Source organism: Callospermophilus lateralis, chromosome X (genome assembly GCF_048772815.1).
Source record: "Callospermophilus lateralis isolate mCalLat2 chromosome X, mCalLat2.hap1, whole genome shotgun sequence".
Lineage (NCBI taxonomy): Eukaryota > Metazoa > Chordata > Mammalia > Rodentia > Sciuridae > Callospermophilus > Callospermophilus lateralis.
Window position 1 is genome coordinate 63,405,708 of NC_135325.1, and position 19,349 is coordinate 63,425,056.

At 37.7% G+C, this 19,349-nt stretch overlaps 1 protein-coding gene across 1 annotated transcript; it reads left to right on the plus strand.

Moving 5' to 3' along the window:
* The first annotated feature begins 4,846 nt into the window (after nucleotides 1-4,846).
* On the plus strand, nucleotides 4,847-5,932 carry Pou3f4 (POU class 3 homeobox 4). The gene has a single exon (XM_077107460.1). It carries the CDS (start codon nucleotides 4,847-4,849, stop codon nucleotides 5,930-5,932), a length of 1,086 nt encoding a protein of 361 aa, XP_076963575.1.
* The last annotated feature ends 13,417 nt before the right edge of the window (nucleotides 5,933-19,349 follow it).

Here is a 19,349-nt window from a genome sequence, read left to right on the forward strand (position 1 = left end):
TGTCCCTGACTATCCTCTAACCATCCTACTGGCAGCCGCCCCAGCCACACAATGCCTCAGTGCTTCTCCATTGACATACAGTTTTGCTAAGTAACTAAAGTTCTGGCAGATTGAGGTATTTGTTATAAATGCTACATGAGGAATATTCTATTTTTATGCTACCCCATTTCTGTTGCATCATTTGCTGTATGCTGTCACTCTCTCCCTTCTCCCTCTTTTTCTCCTTAAAGATCATTTTCCTCATGTAATTGTAAAGAAAACAGAGATTCTAAAAATGAACTAATTGAGCTTTAGTCAGCCTTGGCTAGTGTCTGCTCATGCTGTCTAAATTCATTTTTTTTTAACATTCTTTCCTAAGATATTTTAGTCTCTTACTTTCTGCCTATACAGATGAAAAAAAAAAAGAATACAAGAAGAAAGAAAGAGAGAAAGGGAAAAAGAAAAGAAAAGAAAAGAAAAGAAGTATAAGCAGAGCTGCAGTGGGCTGGTACACTGAAGGGCAGTTGTGTCTCACAAGAACATTTCATGAGCTCAGTGTACAGAGACCAGGAAAAAGGCTTCTTTCTCTGCAGCTTTGAGACTGTTCAATTATTTTCCTTCCCTTATGAGCTCCTGGGTTTTAGAAAGAAAATGTGCACTTGTTCCTACCAAACCCAATCTAACTTGTCCTGTTTTCAAAGTGAACTTGTGTTGAAGGTGAAGTTTTCAATCTTGTAGCCATGCCTACATACAATATCCTACTGTCTGGAGCTTCATGTGTATTACACAGTCAAATCTGGCCTTTTGGACTTCTTTCTGGACCCCCACCTCCACCCATTGCCAGCTCCAGCCCCAGACTTACTTCCTCTCTCCTCTTGCAATTTGTACGCATAATGAAAATTCCTAATCTACACTCAAATATGAAATCTGCAAGAGTCATAATCCCCAAGGCTGGGGCGTTGTTCCAAGAAGCCTGATGCAGGCTGCCCAGCTGCAGCCATGCTTGCATGCTTCCACAGGAGTGCGACCTGAACCACATTAATCTGCTTAATTTCTTTTGTGTGTCCTTCCTTGTGTGGAAAGAGAGGGGCCTGGGTTTCTGCAAAAACTCTCAGAAATCCTTATACCTAGTGAGGAAGGAAAGCAACTACTAACCTCCAAGTGACAAATAAAGCATATATAATATATCAAGACAACCTAACTTTCTTTTAGTAAAAAACTGAATTCTCCTGTCAAAAAACAAGCAAGGGAGATGTATAAAACCGGGTGGCACTTGGAGTGTGAAGGCAACTCAACCAGGAACTAAGATTGTGGCAAATGTTTGCCTAGCCTAGGAAGTCAAACTTGTGCTGCCTTGCTAGAGGTAGGTGGTAGACTCTCTACAATTACAGTTGATCCACTTCAAAGCTGGGTTTGTCTCTAGGGCGATTTTCAGAGGTCCCAGACCAGTAGGTTCCATTGCCATTGTGATATTATTCAAACCCTAGCTCCAGGGAGGGGGGTGGAAGAATCATATGTGAGGATCCTGGGTGGACTTCAGAATCTGGATGAGGAACACGGCTAGATGTGTATTTAGCGCAGCTGCTGAGGCGAGAGCAGGTTTGCCAATGGTAAGGTGTTTAAGGCAAAATGCAGTCTATGAAAAATAAGTTACCAGATCTTTGCAACAGTAGCTTCGCATGGACTTATTTTGCTCCCATGTCCAGACAGGGTCGTCTATTGAATGAGGCTCTTTTATTTTGCATGGGGCAGGGGATTTGTGACCATGGTCCCCCCTTTTATTCCTCTCTCTATGGAAACCCAGATCATGGGGAGAAATATGCGAGGCTGAATAAAGAAAAGCCGCAGAAAGGAGCGTTTGAGAGCGGCATCTGTTACACTTGGGAAGTTAGACTGACAGGAGAGGGCGAAGGAAACCTCTCCAGTAGATTAGTTAGAACAGCAAGAAGATTTGACTATATGCAGATATTTTTAAAAAGGATGCATGCAAGAGAAGATTCTATCACAGCTGCTATAGGATGTGACTACACCTGAATTCAATATGCAGCATCTGTATTCATGTGAACAATTTGTAAAAATGAGAGAGGCAGAGAAAGATGATGACAAAGATTTTTGCTCCTGATAGAAGCGATTCTTAAAGTCTGTAAAACAAGACTGTGAAAAACCTGTTTTTGTATGTTGATGCCCCTTCATTGCTACTCTCCTCACCCCCAACTTTAGAGCAAATGGTCTGAACCACTTTTGCCCTGCTGTAAATCCCGGTATCCGGTATCAGAAGGAGAGGCCATGAGCAAGATGAAGGTTGATTTTAAGAACTCAAACAAATCAGAATTGGAAAAGAGTCCCTTCTTCATGTGAAAGCCTTGGCAGTTGAAAATTATCTTAACTCCTTGAATGACCAAACTAAGATTAGCTCTTTCACCCAAATGCAGCTGTGAGCTGGGGGTGGGGAACTTACCAACAACTAAACATGGCAATGATCCTGATAATTTTTTGCACAGTTTATTCAATTTATTTCCCTCTGAACTCCAAGCTGACCCAACACAGACTGCCAAATGGATCCTTGAACAGACATTCTAATGGAGCAACTAAAACTTTTATTTGTGTGATTTTAATACATTCTTATTGCCTTCCAGAAGCAGAAGTTCATGCACAAATGAGTTTGCGTTTTTGCAAAGGAAGATGCACACATTTGGCTGTTAGAAGAACTGACATTCCTTGGCAAAAAAAGAGAAGAGATACATACAGACATAGAGAAAAAGACAGTGTGTACTTAAAAGAGGAGGGGAAGAAAGAGGGAGAGGGAGTGAGAAAGCTAAAGAGCTAGAGAGCAGGAGCTAGGGACCAAGGGAGGGAGGGAGTGAGGGAGGGAGGGAGGGAGAGAGAGAGAAAGAGAGAGAGAAAATCAATTTCTAGGTTAAAATCAGATAAGCCCTTACAATAGGACATCAGCAAATGAAGCTACAATTTCAATGAGAAAAGGGGGAAGGGGGGAGATAGCAAATGATCCTCTCCACCAATAATTACTAAGTGTTTATCTTTTTTTAAGAGAAAAAATAGAAAGAAAAAACTAGATCTCCACCAGATGCCAGGTTTTCCTCTCTAATGAACACATTTACATTTACCAATATTAGTTCCTATTGCTCTGTGCCCTTCTAAGAAACCACTAATTTCACAGGAAATACATGCTTTTTAGTATATAAAGAATGGCAGAATAAGCTCACCTTGTTTTTACTTTTCTCATTTTCTTCAGATCTGTCTTCTTAGAGAAACTAATGCCTTAATGACTTTCTGGTAGCTGCAAGCCTTCTTTTATTTCTGCTAAATATATGAAAATGTATGCAAATTTAAATCAAGCTTAACCTAGGAGCTCTTGCAATATATTTAATGGAATTTCAAACCAATAAGCGAACTCTGATGCCGTCTTCTGTAAGTGCAAATATAATTATGCAGCTAGGTTACCTCCAAAATTATGCTATGAACGGTCATTTTTAAACTTCAGACTTCGCCTTGGATATTGGGTGTTGCCTTTTCTCAAATAGAGTAAATCTAAAATCTTTGCATTTCTCTCCAACTCTGCTTCCAAGCAACGATTTTGTTCGGGGCTGTGGAGCACATAGACTTGTCCGTCACAAATTTATAAAAGCTTAAAAAGATAGGAGTCTTTCTTGTCTCTTTTTCTAATCAAAACGTAGAAAAAAATAGTCCCGTTTTCCCAAGCTGAACGCAAATTTGAGCTGGGTAGGAATTAGGCAGGAGGAGGTGAGCGTATTTCCTGCCAAACTGCCTCACTTTCACTGAATACCTTGGGCACTGTAAATGATACACATTTTCTTAAGTTTAGCAGGGGAGCGATGGGTAAATGTTTTAAACAAAAATTTCAAGAAGACGGCAACGTGTGAAGAGTAGTGAATATTTTCCTGTCTATCTACTGGGAGAGGGTCCGCTGAGTGCAAGGCGTGAGTGTGAATGAGGGCTGCCGGCTTCAGCAAGCAGTGCTTTTTATAGAAGTTGTGGGACTTCTGATAAGAACTGACATGGAGTAGTAATCAAGTTAGGCTTCCAAATGACCAACTGAATTGGGAAGCAAACTTCAAAATAACTAAACTTTGCCATAATCACATTAAATTTTACTTTCTTATAATATCTCAATTTTCGGAAGAAACTGGTCATCTCAGGTACTTTCAGTTCTTGTAGTCGTGTTTCTTATAAGTGATAACTGAGATAAATAAAGTAAACTGAAATATCTCTTAATGGATTCATGAATTCATTGATTTAGGCTCCTATAGAAGTCGTTGCTTTCCTCAAAGTTTGTAGCGGCGTTTCGTTTTGCAATCCCCAGTAAACTCTAAATCAGAATGCTAAGTGAGTCTGAAAAATCCTTATGTATTAAGATCAAAATGATATTTAAACTTGTTTACTTTTCTCTTTCTTTATGACAATCTAAATGAACTAAGCCGAGTTTTAAAAATCCCAATTTGCCGCCTCAACTCCCCATACCCTCACACAAATACTTCCTCCCCTTTCCAACCACAAACACTCGCTTAATCTGACGGGAGGGGGGAAAGGGTTAACCAAAAGAGACACTGTGTGCTAGGCAGCCAATGGAACCCAAAGATTGATTCACTTCCTGCTTGGGTCTCACTGAAACTCCAGAGCTTCGCCAGCCTAATTTGGAAAGCTAGATCGGCCTCCTGCGCCACCATTGGCTGTGTTCACGCCTGGCCAGGCCAAAACGCACTGCAATTGGCCATGGCCAGTGCCGGTAACCCGCCACTAGCGGCTCTGGCTCCCCCGCACCGTAGATGTCAAAGGCTGAAGCTGCTCCCTTTGCCACATTATAACTAGTAGGGGATCCTCACCGACCATGGCCACAGCTGCCTCGAATCCCTACAGCATTCTCAGTTCCAGCTCCCTAGTCCATGCGGACTCTGCGGGCATGCAGCAGGGGAGTCCTTTCCGCAATCCTCAAAAACTTCTCCAAAGTGAATACTTGCAGGGAGTTCCCAGCAATGGGCATCCCCTCGGGCATCATTGGGTGACCAGTCTGAGCGACGGGGGCCCTTGGTCCTCCACACTAGCCACCAGCCCCCTGGACCAGCAGGACGTGAAGCCCGGACGTGAAGACCTGCAATTGGGTGCGATCATCCATCACCGCTCGCCACACGTAGCCCACCACTCGCCGCACACTAACCACCCAAACGCCTGGGGGACGAGCCCAGCTCCAAACCCGTCCATCACGTCAAGCGGCCAACCCCTTAACGTGTATTCACAGCCCGGCTTCACCGTGAGCGGCATGCTGGAGCACGGGGGACTCACCCCACCGCCGGCAGCCGCCTCCACACAGAACCTGCATCCTGTGCTCCGTGAGCCCCCAGACCATGGCGAACTTGGTTCACACCACTGCCAGGACCACTCAGACGAGGAGACGCCAACCTCAGATGAGTTGGAACAGTTCGCCAAACAATTCAAACAAAGAAGAATCAAGTTGGGTTTCACGCAGGCCGACGTGGGGCTAGCGCTGGGCACATTGTATGGCAACGTGTTCTCGCAGACCACTATCTGCAGGTTTGAGGCCTTGCAACTGAGCTTCAAGAACATGTGCAAGCTGAAGCCCTTACTAAACAAGTGGCTGGAAGAGGCGGATTCATCCACCGGGAGCCCGACCAGCATTGACAAGATCGCCGCCCAGGGCCGCAAGCGCAAGAAGCGAACCTCCATCGAGGTGAGTGTCAAGGGCGTACTGGAGACGCATTTCCTCAAGTGTCCCAAGCCTGCCGCGCAGGAGATCTCCTCGCTGGCAGACAGCCTCCAGTTGGAGAAAGAAGTGGTGCGTGTCTGGTTCTGTAATCGAAGACAAAAAGAAAAAAGAATGACTCCGCCAGGGGATCAGCAGCCGCATGAGGTTTATTCTCACACCGTGAAAACAGACACATCGTGCCACGATCTCTGACTGGAGGAAGAGAGGAGGCCAGCCGCACTGGGAGCAGAGCGGATTTCTTTCTCTTCTACTCTCTTCTCTTCATTTTAATATTCTATATTATTGCTATAACTCTATATTATTGCTATAATTCTTTCTTTCCTTTTTTTTTCTTTGAGGGGGTTCTAACTTATGCTAAGAAAACACACACACACACACACACACACACACACACACACACACATTCAGGCTTCTCAACTCTGATACACAGTTATATTAAGCAGTTCAGGTGGGGACCTCATGTTCCCTGCCACCCTGGCAATTTCCCTCCAAACCTTTTATGCTGATCAATACATATTGTTTACTCTGAGTAAGGTTTGTTTGATCACTCCACTCTAGGAAGAGCAAGGAGTTGGGGTAATGTGGGGGCGGGGTGGGGGTGGAAGGGGTGGGAAGACAGATGTGTGCCTCTGAATAACCTTTCAGCGCCTTGGTTATAGCAGCTGTATTTCAGGTGAAATCTGTTTTACAATAGACTAGTTTTGCATTTTTTAAAACTTCTATAGCATTTCTAAATGTCTGCGGTGTTTTACTACAAGCTGTACACAATATTTGTGAGATAATTTGTATCTAATCGACCACTCCATGTTATTATTGCTATTATTATTATTCTTTCATTGAGCTGATGGTTTTTTAATTGCTTAGAAAAGGGATGGGAGACTGGGAGGAGGAGGGAGAGAAATATCTACCCACCCATCACTACCCCCACCCCAAAACTGTATGGAGAGGAGATGATACAATGGAGAGAGTTGTTGATAATGATATTGGTTATATTTTCCCCCAGGGATGGATTGCCTAGGATGGGCAGAATGGGAAAGCCTAGTGGGTTTGCAAACTAGCGGTAAGTGGGAGAGGCGATTTTACAGCTTTCTGTCCTGCAACTATGGAGTCCCCGCAGACTTCCTCAGCATAGATCCCAGGAAAAGAGGTGGCCTGAAGTATGGGAAGGGTTCTGCACCCACTGAGGTCCCAGTTGCTTGTGCATGGAGCTCCCCTCAGGCCCCTAGCGTAGCCGCGTTGATGGCCTGCGCGACCCGGCTGCGGTTATCCATCCTTAGACGAAAGACTTAGCCTTCCCAAGCGATTGCTTTCGCTGGAGACCCAGAACCTGAGAGAAAAGCGAATGACTGGGCCAGTGCCTCCCAGTTCAGTTCACCTCTAGTTCACCGCCGCTCTATGTATGAGAAACGCGAGATGGGTCATGAGAGAGTGACCGGAGCGGAACACTCTGTTAGGTATTGAACGACAATGAGATGTTTGGCAAAAGTCACTGGTTTAGCTGCGCACCCCTCCTCTGTTGTGTATATACTGCTGTCTCTGATGGGGCTCTGACAAGCACAGCTGGTGAAAGCCCATGGTGAAGATCGAGTGAGCTAGGTAGCGCCCGGGCGGCTGGGTTCCTGCATATTATTATTATTATTATTATTTTTATCTCTCTGTGTGTATGTGTCTCTGTGCGTGTGTGTGTGTGTGGGGGGGGGTGTGTATGCATAACGTGTGTGTGTGTGTGTAGATAGCGGTGTGTATCGTATTACTGTATACGAAAAACAAAAACTACAAAAAAAATTCTCTCTAGGCTGTGTAGAGATCCCAAAAATATGCATTTGCTGTGGCTTTATTGCTAGCTCTCACGTCCACATGCCAGGTTCGCAGGTGCACTTCATTCCCGATGAGCACACAAGTCCTCGGCCGGCCAAGCACCCAACACCCAGCCTCCGCTGGCCGGATCTGGTTGGGGACTCTGCACGCCGGGGCTGGTCGCTGGGCTCGACTTTCAGGCGCAGCAACCATAGACAAAGCTTCAAACTACCTATGGACCAGAAAGCCTTGGGCCCCTTGTTGAGGATGCACTAGTATGGGCTGCCAGGCCTCTGGTTCACCACACTGTGTCTCCCCCAGCTGCAGGTCGAAGAGCATGTATTAATTCAAATCCCGGACCCTTTTTCTCTTTTTGTCAAGCCTCTGCATTCTGTTGATAGTTAGGTTTCAGTTCTGGGATTTTATTTTCCACATTGAGTTCATGTTTCACAAATTGTTTGGGGCTTTTTGTTTGCTTTGATTTTTTTTTTTTTCCTTTACAGTTAAAAGCTATGGTTCAAACCTGAGTTAACCCAAATATTTCTGCCGACTTTATAATTGTACAGTTTTGTATATTAAACGTTTTTGAAGTTATTAATTTAAGAAAGATCGTTTAGTTTATTCATTTAGTAACTGATGTATAATAAACGCTATTTTCATTAAGAGTTGCTTTTTCAACTATTTTATTCAAATTGCCTATTGCAGTTGCCAACAATTATTTATTTTCAATAAAGTCTGCATTGTGTTTAAAAGGAAATTCTTTCAAAGATGAGTTGGGTGTTGAAAAGAAAACAATTCGCTGTAATGTTTGATGTGAACAGTTTTAGTCAAGGGGTTTATATTGACACAATATTTTATTGTTGTAAAGATTAAAAAGGTTTAAATAAAACATTTTTCCAAAAAAAAATCACATCTGGTTTCTTCTCCTGGCCTTATTGTGTGCGGTGAGAAATGGAGCATTTAAACAGAGGCATGTTCCGGGTGAGCAGCGCATCTGCTTTACTTCAGGTTAGAAATCATTAGTCATTGTTTTGATTCTTGATTCTCTTCCTCTGACTTTTGGCCTTTCAGCTCAGCCCTGAAATGCACTAGTACACACAAGGAAGCCTGTTCGTATGCCCACACTCACTCTTCCCCTCCAAACACACACACACACACACACACACACACACACACACACAACATGCATGGTGGGAAATGGTGTGAGGAAGGCTAGGGGTAGGTTTTATTTCAGCAGATGTGATTTTATGATTTTATTAATGCTGTCTGAGAGTGTCTCTCTCTCCACCAGTGTTTTCTACTAACCTGCCCCTTCTGAAATTGGACCCAGATCTTCCTGAGGCTACTATATTCCCTTGGTTCACCCATCCTTCCTCCTCCTCCCCAACTAATACCAGGTGCACTTCTGGTAAGTGAGCCCCCATTCCTCTGATGAAGAATGGGAAAATTATTATATATATAAGGGTAAATGATCTTTCCTTTGAAAGGCTTCTCCTGGGCCCCCAAATCCAAGTGAACTCTTTATTTTGCCTATTTAGACTAAATTCCAAACATCTCTATCTGTTTGGGGGAAGAAAAATACTAACTAGAGTCATTCTTAGTAAATATTGATTTATTATACTTTTCTTACCACTTCTACATACAATTTCACATGTATTATTTGATTTTATGAGTCCTTTCATAAAAATAGAGACTGTTACCTATAGTGGTGTCTGAAGAGTAATTTACCAAATATGAAGCACTTTTGTCTTAATATTTTATATATATAGGCATGCTTTATTCAACTTTTTTGGTAGATGAATAGGAAGCAACAAATTGCACATTTAACTATAATTTTCCAGCAGTAAGACCACCTCAATTCATAGTGTGAAGTTGTTTTTTGTTAGACAAAGCAAAATTATTTTATTAATTTTATAGTTACTAATTAACACATGTAATGTTTTGCATTTTTCAGATTGCCTAATCATTTACAGCTGCATGGTACACAGTTCATATGTGTGTGATGTGTAAAAATATGCCAAATGTATTGTGCATACCCATGAACAAATATATTTTATAAATAACACTAATTTTAAGGATTTTTATCTAAAAGCAGAGAATTCATACTATCAATCCTGTTGGTTCCCTTTTGGTTTATACCAACTAACTTCCTCCTCATCCAATATTCTGTAAAAAAAGTATGAATTGAGTAAAAAATATACTTTTTCTTACTAAAGATCTTCATATAGAAACCAACATCCAGTGTATATTCTGAACTCCTTAATGGAGCCATATGCAAATATGTAGGAGATATTTATATAAACATGTATATCCATATACATCACTATGGATATTTTACTGATATGTATTACTGATACATATATTTTATACATATTTATCAAGCTTGTTTCCTTTACTGCCTCTTTTATTTTTTTCCTAAAATATAACCAAGGCCTACTTGGTTTTTATAATATTCTTCTTAACCTCTTTGTACCATGAACATAAAATTTTATTAAAAGTCATGTTGTTGGCACTTCTATCTGGGGCATTTCTTGTCTTGAAGTTGCTACTACTCCAACTCCCAATCAAGGCCTCTGTAGGAAAAGTAGTTTTGTTTTTGGTTTCTTTAAAGCCTTCACAACAGTGGTACTCTCTCTTTAAATAAGAATTGGTAGATTCAAAAGGAACAATAATAGTTACTCATATCCATGGGAATTAAGCTAAAAACATTTCATTGCCACTACCACATTAGAGTAATAGAAAATGAAGAGGTGGTGGAGGGAGAAAGAATGCAAATAAGGTGAGGAAAAACATGCTACAGATGTGTAAAATAAAGTACAATGTGTAAGTCAGGTACATATATATGTAGACAGAGTTATGTTTTCTTTATACTTGGATCTTTCTGCATGCATAATAGGGAAATGAGTTACAAAATTCCTGCATTTATTCTTCCAGCAATAAAATAAGAGAAATATTGTTCCTGGATATTGGGTTTTTTAATATATATTTAAAAAGAAAAGGGTAGGGGGAACAATTGCCTAAATTAGTATATGCGTGTGTTTGTCTTTAACAAAATCAAATATTATTCACTTGGAAGTATTTAGCATTTAGATATTTCCCTTGTACCTAAATCAGGCTGCTGTTGTTGCTTTAATAGTCTGTAGGCTGTAAGTAAAATATAACTTTCAGTTTTTATTTATTTTTAGGAAGTAGGGAGGAGAAAGAAGAGAAAAGGAAAGAAGAAAATAGTTGGAGGTTAAAAAGTAGTTTCCAATGGAGGGTGGGGGAAGATGTACTTTTACACCTATCAGATCTTTTTAAAGACACACATGAAAACTCAGAATTGAGAAAATTATTTCTATGATTTTATACTTAAAATTTTAAATATGAATTTAAAAAATAGCATTAAAGAAAAAGCAGTGTAGATAAACATTATTTGAATTGATATCGTGTACACTTGTCCATTCTCATATTTTTAAAAAGCAATATTCCAATTTACTCATTTACAGATGTTTTATTTTGAAGAATTAAAAAAAGAATATAAAATACACCTGTAGCCAATCAAGGTCTTTTATAAGATGAAATTAAAGTATCTATTTTTAAGATGTGGAACATCTCTAAATTTAGGGTATTATTTAGATGAATACTCTTTCAAAAACAAAACCAATTAATTTATCCTTTCCAGTAAGTAGGGGAGGAGAATCACATACAAAGACCTAAAGTAGTGTCCCTGTAAACTAAATACACAAAATCAAATCCTTGTGCCTTTCAGTTAAAAAAATATATTAGGTCACTCTGATTTTTTTTTCATAAATATTAGTCTAGAATTTACACCATGTCCCACATAATCTAACTCACTATTTATAATACTGAGTTCTCTTTATAACAGTTTTTGTTACCAAGGAGGATTTGGTACAAAATAGGTCCATCTTGGATGCTTTCCAAGAGTGATGGTTTGTTCAACTGCCAAAAGCACCATATGATGACATAGCCTCACCTGCTAAGGCAGGGAATATTGGGCAGCTTGCTTTGGGTTGAAATTCAACAGTATTTAAATGTATAGACACATATCTACAACTATTATCCTCCTCCCTCCCCTCTTCCAAAGTCCCCCTTTCACACACAAACAAGACAAAAAGAGGGGCTGGGTTTTAGCTAAGTGTTAGAGCACTTGCCTAGCATATGTGAGGCACTGGGTTCAATCCTCACCACCGCAAAAATGAAGAAATAAAAGTATTGTGTCCAGCTAAATTTATTTTACAAATAAAGAAAGGGATGAAAAGAGAGTGTTCTCAAAGCAGAGAGAGAGAGAGAGAGAGAGAGAGAGAGAGAGAGAGAGAGAGAGAAACTCATTGAACAATTCATTAGGTATGTCACCAGCTACTTTTCATCTCACAAACTACTCCAACTATGTCCCCACTATTCCAGAACAGCCAAATGAAAGTAGAAAAAATTCACGTAGTTTTTATAAAATGTCAAGAACCTAGTTTGGGTGATCCTCCCTCCCCCAAATTCCAAAACACACACACACACACACTGAAATCAGTTCAGTGATTATCTTGATATCATGCTTGCATTGTTTTCTTCTAAACAATGTTTATTTCATAACACTCCTGGAAGGAAGGCGCTCATGTAAACATTTTTAATATTGATTGCTTCTTACCTTCCCTAGTTATTTTTCACATACTGTAGAATCTCTCATTATAATATGGCTGATTATCTGTCATATTGGTATAGACTGGAGACTAGCCCATACCCTGTCCTGCTTTGGCAGGCATAGAAAAGCCTACTATAACAATAACCTTGTAAATTAATGTCACTAACCCCTCAATAGATAAATATTAAAGAGTTTGTTGCACAAAATTTATATTGGGTAAAAATTTTCCCTGCTATACTTCTCCAATCTGAGCACAGAAAACTACACAAAAATCAATCTCATATGCAAAAACTACCTAACACCATAGTTTTAAAGCACATCACTTTTTGAAATAAAGAGAATATGAATTAGTGATGGTAGTTTGTTGGTCAATGACATATGATGCCGAGCTGTAGACAGAACCATCTGGGTGGACCTGTTGCATAGAGGAGTATTATCTTCCCTTAATGTGTTACTATTCATAATTTATCTGTTGATGTGTTGGTAGTATTCATATTTAATTAACATGTGTTTTGCTCTGCAAAATACATTATCACAGGAACATATGAATATATTCATGAAAAAAGGTCACATTTAAATCAGTGGTCTGTCTTGAACCAGTAGAGGGCTATAGTAAACAGAAAAAATCAGATTTGTGAGACATAATTGCATAAACAGGAACAGTGTTCAGAAAAAGGTATAGTAGTCACTGTTAAGGAAATAAGGACTGATCTGCTCCCATTGAAGAGCAATTCTCTATGAGTTCCTTTCATCCTACAACTGAATGTGTTTAATATGACATTCTAATTTTGAACCTTTCATTAGATTGAGAGTAATTGAAATTCCAGATAAACATACTTTTGTTAATCACCTTCATTTTCCATGTTATTTCCAGGGAGAGAAATACTGAACTCAAAATTTTACACAAAAGTGAAACTAAGTAGCTCTTTCATGCTTCCCTGTCCTCTCCCCATCACTGTCCATGGATGAAAGGGAAGTTTTGCCTGTATTGATGCTACCTATGCTACCTACCAGCGTCTTTATGAAAGAGCTAAAGATGCTGGTATGGAAGGGTATATAGGACAAAGCCTGCTGTCTGGCCCGAGAGCCACAGCCTCTTACCTACAGTGAAAGTTCATCTGATAAGATCAAGATATTTTATAATATTTTCTACTCCTTAGTGCTCTACTTCTGCATTTCCTAGTTTGATGTCTTTTGGTGTTTTGAAAGATAACTAGCTTTATTTTCATTGAATTAAAAATACACCAGAACAACTGGATATTTTTCAAAATTGCTGACTATAAATTATTTTATTTTCTGGAGCTATTTCTGTGCATTTCATTTGCACATTGTACTACTGTATTAATGCGTGATTTCAAAAACCCATAAACAGAAGAATTTAAAATAAAGACAATAAAATATTTTCAATTTATGTATTACCTTTCCTTTCTAGAGGTCCTTATGTACTTTGGAAATGATACATTCACTGTGCTTTGCAAAACCCAATATGTAAATCACAAAACAATGGCCACTTCAGGCCACACAAATTGACCATACTGAATACTGGCAAAAAACTCATTAATATTGATAGGCATCCAGTGCACATTTGAAGGGCACTATATGCTATGGGTCTCATTTATTGAGAGAGTATGAAAGTGCATAGGCTCACTTCTCAAAAGGAATCAAATCCTACACTTGAAACTTATGTCATACGGGGGGAAAAAAAGCAAACTGAATTTAAAAGCATTTGATGACTGTTGTTTAAATCTGTCTTTAAGCCTTTTGGAGAAAAACAAGTATTTTGATAACTGAAACAACAGCAATATTCAAAAGCAATTATGGATTTCAGACCTGATATTTCCAATTAAAATCATTCAAACATTTATAGAAATTTTTTATAGGAACATACTCAGTTTTAAAATCAGATTTCATCTTATCTCTCTTTCCCTCCCTCCTTGCCTGAATGTTTGTTTGAGTGTGCGTGTGTGAAACAATTTGGATAGTCATTCTGGACTAATTTCTTTGAAAAATTTTTTTAGGTGTACATGGTCACAATATCTTTATTTTGTTTATTTATTTTTATGTGGTGCTGAGGATGGAACCCAGGGAATCACATGTGCGAATCAAGTGCTCTACCACTGAGCCACAACCCCAGCCCCTGAACTAATTTCTTAAAGAGCAATAATTGAAACTCTCTTAAGCTCATAACCACCATGCTAGTAACTTCAGCTCTCACATCCCCATCTATATTTCAATTCATATTTTGTGAAAATGACCAACATTTTCAGACAGTTATTGTTTGTTTTAAATGAGTTACAATAAGTGGAAAATCTCAGGACAGAGAATTTTAATACATTAATAGGGACTAATTTATTTTCTTGCTCACTTTTAACCCTTTGATGATGCAGTGTATGATAGAAATGGTGACTGTTCTTTAGATAAAAGAGTACAAATTATATTATCATTACTTCCTGATGGTATGCAAGTATATATTTTTAAAATTTTCTGAAAAACACATTAAAATATCAATTTACATGCAATAAATCTGAGTATTTATATGAAAATATTTGTTGCTATAAACTTTTTGCATGTGCCCTGACCCTGATTCCATGCCTCTGGCTGTCAGAATTTTGCAGTGCCCTCTCAAAGCTCAGTGTCAAATTAAGAAGTGACAAGAATGGGGCAGCATAAATAGTAGCTTAAAGCTATTCTCTGCCTTTTACATAAAAAGATATGATTTTCAAACACCAGCACATTTTTTCTAAATAAATGTGTTCAGATTTATAAACAAGTTTGTAGATTAAAAAATAGCAGCCACATTCAATTTAACAAACCTTTATTGAGTGCCTTCTCTGGGCACAGCATTGTTAAAGTGGTAAAGGATGGACTGAAGTTAAGGAACGGACATTGGTTCAAAACACTAATAATCCTTGGAGTAAGATAAGAAGAAGAAATATACATAACTATTAATTAAATGAATACTAGAAATATGTACTATTTTCAATGTGGGTACTATTAATCTTTATTTTATTGTTATTTATTTATAATACACATTCATATTCAAGCACAGCATGTCTTTGTGCTATTTTAATAAAATGTTGTATCCTTGTGGTGCTTGCAATTTTTATTTGACTTATGTCTAGACATAAAGTATTTATTTGGAAACTGATATAACTGAATTCAGCTATGATGAGCTTGAATTCTTTTAGAGTGGAAATTTTTAAATGGAGATAAAAGATGGTTGTTTGAACATATTGAAAGCTTCTCAAAATTGCTTCCTATTCCTCTACTCCCCACTTGAAAAACTACGGATAAATGACAGGTAACCGGAGCAATGTGAAATGTTTCCCTCCCCTTCTTTTCAGATCCTTACCTATGAGAGGATTAATCTCTCTTGGAGTTCTATAACTAGTAACTTGTGTTTGAATTAAAGAGGAGGGAAAGTTTTACCATCAGGTGCTGGAAATAAGACTCTAAAACAAGGTGATACTGTGTGATGATTCTGTTCCCACTATGAATTGAATTTTGTTGCATGAGATTTATGATGTTGTAAAAACAAGGGACAAGAAAAGCATGAAAAAATGTTTCCAGACTAGAAATTCCTGTTTGAAAATTTAAGGGTTTTATGATTTTTTTTTGACAAAGAAAGAAAATAAAATCATGAGTTTGGTAAGAGCTTTTGTAACCAAATTTTTCCCAAATAAAAGCTGGCCTCTTTGAGATTTTCAGTAGTGATTTTCTGTTGAATAGCAATGTATGAATTCATTTCTATGGATTCAGCAACCTGTGGAGAAATGGCATTGATGTTTAAACTGTGACTATTTAATTGACTTGATTTTCATAACTTGAAGAAATCTGAATCTCTAACAAAAACTCACTTAGCACAGAATGCATTTTGTCCTCTTTTTTTTTCTTTTCTTTACAAATTTTACCCTCTTTGAAATGCATTCAACAAAGCAAGACTTTCTGCACTATTTCAAAATATCCAATTATTTTGTGGAAAATATCCTTTGTTTGAAATATTTTCCTTAACACTAATAAAATAAATAATCAGAAGAATAAGAAAGTCATTATCAATTCACCTGCATTTATACTCTTAAATTAACAAAAATAGTGAGATGTAAGGGTTAGAAGTACAAACAGATTCATGACCATGCTGCCTTCCTAGCTAAGCTTGTCAGGACAGACTTGCCACTTTCGTCAATCATGCTTTTCAGGAAACAGAAATGAACTGAGTTATATCAGTGCAACATGGAGCTGTAATCCAAAGGGATCCTAATTGAATGAGCAAATGTTTTAGAATTTTTTGTCAACCAAGATGTATTTATGTCAGTACCTTGCTTGTAATATTGTTATAGGTTTGCAGGATGTAACCATTGGGGGAAACTGAGAAAAAAATACATGGGAATTCATTATTACTTACAATTTCCTGAATATTTATGATTATCTCCAGACAAATTTTAATGAAAAGTCAAGGCACATTTTAAAATTTTTAGTTGTAGATAGATACAATGCCTTTATTTTATTTATTTATTTTTATGTGGTGCTGAGGATCAAACCAAGTGCCTTACACATGCTGGCAAGTGCTCCATTCATTGGGTACAACCCCAGCACAAGGCCTAATTTTAACAATTAAAAATACTGACTCATATTATTTTCCTGACCTTGAGTAATTTTCATTATTCTGAATGTTGACCTTTCATTTTTCTCCCCCACCCCTACCTCTTTTTCCTTTGTGTATAGAGAAAAGCAGTGTGTGAATGAAACAAGCTTATTCTGAGTTCCTGCTGAACTTGCATTAGGCTCTTTTCTCTGGTTCTTATAGATCCTCAATCCTATACTCACTGGAATCAGTGTGTGCCTGCCTGAAATGCTTTCTGATTTTCTGTCTACTCCTTGCTGAGATGACTACACAGGAAATCAGCCCCAACTCCAACTCAAAGAAAGATAACCCAATTAAATGGGTGACCAAGGAATGACAAAAACGAGGTATGGATTTCCTGGAGGTAATATGGTTTTAATAACTTGAGAATTATCCAGTGATTCAATGCATATTTGTTCAACACCTATCACATACTGCAATTTTGAAATCAGTATAACTTTTGGGGATTATATTTTTTTTGTATTCTAGAATTTTGAACAGTTTTGAATTCTAGGTTTGAATCTTAAGTAACCATGGGAATTTGAGGATCTTTTTTAACATCCTTGCCTCAGTTTCGTCACTTGCAAAATGGGAGTAAAAATTGCACTTCTCTAACAGGTTTGTTATGAAAATTAAAAATGTACTTTGTGCAAAATTTTTATATTGATGCTTGCCACATAGTGAGTGCTCACTTGATATTAACTCATTGCTATGCTTGTTTATTTTCCTTTCAGCTGTAAAGACCATTGCAAAACTGATGACGTTTATTTGACTGGAGAAAAAGTTTCCTTTTTAGCATTGACTAGTTGAGTGTTTCACAATGATCTTTTTCCCCACTGTAATGCATGTAAAAATTGACATTCATATAAACAACACACTCAGTGGTTTTTCCCAGCATTATATGCTCTGACTGCATTGTAGAAACTTCAGAGTGACATTATCTAAACAACCTAGAATCTTTTCTGATTTATTTATTTTAACAAGGAAAATAAGCCACACTTTGGGATTGCAACTGCAATAGTAACATATTATTTTTGACATACCTCACAACACACCGAAACACTATAGTGTATTGTCATAGCAAGGCTGAAAATTGCTAGTGTACCAGGATGTTCATGGATTTTCCAACCTTAAGTATAGGCAAGAAACTCTGCTCTTCTTCTAGTTTAATCATCTTTTTCTTCAGGATTGGAGATAGAACCCAGGGCCTTGAATATGTTAGTCAAGTGCTCTACCACTGAGCTACATTCCAGCCCCTAGCTTTATTATTTTCATTACTAATAAGTCTTAATCCTGTTAAGGAAGATACTTCAAAAGTAACTTCATTATAATAATGTAGGAATTCTTAAAAAAAGAGAGTTCAATATCTCCTTTAGTGTTTACCATCACTTAGAAAAGATTCACATTATCTTTTTTAATACCCATTTCTAACTTAAATCCAAGATTTAATACTTTTCTAAAAGTATTCTAGGCCAGAGAATATACAACTGTACAACTTTGACCTTTTCATGGCTTGTGCAGTGTAATTCACTATCAATCCCTATTCTTCCTGTTTACAGTCTCAGTAACCTGTGAGATACAGCAGCATAGGTAACCAATCAAAATGCAGAATATTGAAAAGGTTAAAGTCTATGTTTATGAGTCTATTAAATGTTTATATTCTTTCACAGATTGTGCTGGGCATTAAAACAATCATATCTCATTCTAGTTATAAACATTGAAACAAAAAAGTAGGTAAAAGAATTTTCTTTTCAAGGCAAAATGTGTAATGAAAGTACAGAATGGCATAATATTTATTAATTTATTCACATGACAATAACTGCAAGACAAATAGAAAATAATGCAAACCTAAAACTACTCATTATGAGGGAGTCAGGATTATTAAGGAGATGTGAGAAATTCAGTTTCAATAGTGTAGTTCTTAGAGTGATAGCTTATATTTTATGCTTTTGAGAAAAGTGAGGAAATTCTGAACTTCCATTGATGCATAACCATGAACTGTATGCTTCCTTTCTAAACTTTATGGCAAAAGACTAATAATTAATTTGATCTTTATTTGTCAGGTAACCAATGTAGCTGCATGTGCTATTGTTTACACTTCCACTGTATATTTGATATGAAATGTTATTTGCCTGGATAATATCTTGAAGAATCTTAAGCTTTGTGGCACAATTATATATTATGTAAAATAAAGTTTTTTTGTCTTATCATTAGGTCAGACAGTAGGCCTCATTGTGAGTAAAGAAAAATGAACTTCTATATATCCTTATTATCCAAATTAACTCTTTAAAATTTGTTCCTCAAGCAAAGCTGAAATATCTTGGTGTAAATCACACAGACTGCTAGATGTTAACTTTAGTCATACTGGCCTTTATAAAATATATTTGCACTTATTTTTTTTGTTTTAAAAATGGATTGCATAATTTTCTTAATATTACTACAAATTCAAGCAAAACAAAAATTGAATATTTGTTACAAATGGCTTTCTTCTACCAGACAGGAATGAAAAGATATTGTAGGTTTTTAGAAATAATTATTATTATTATTATTTGGTA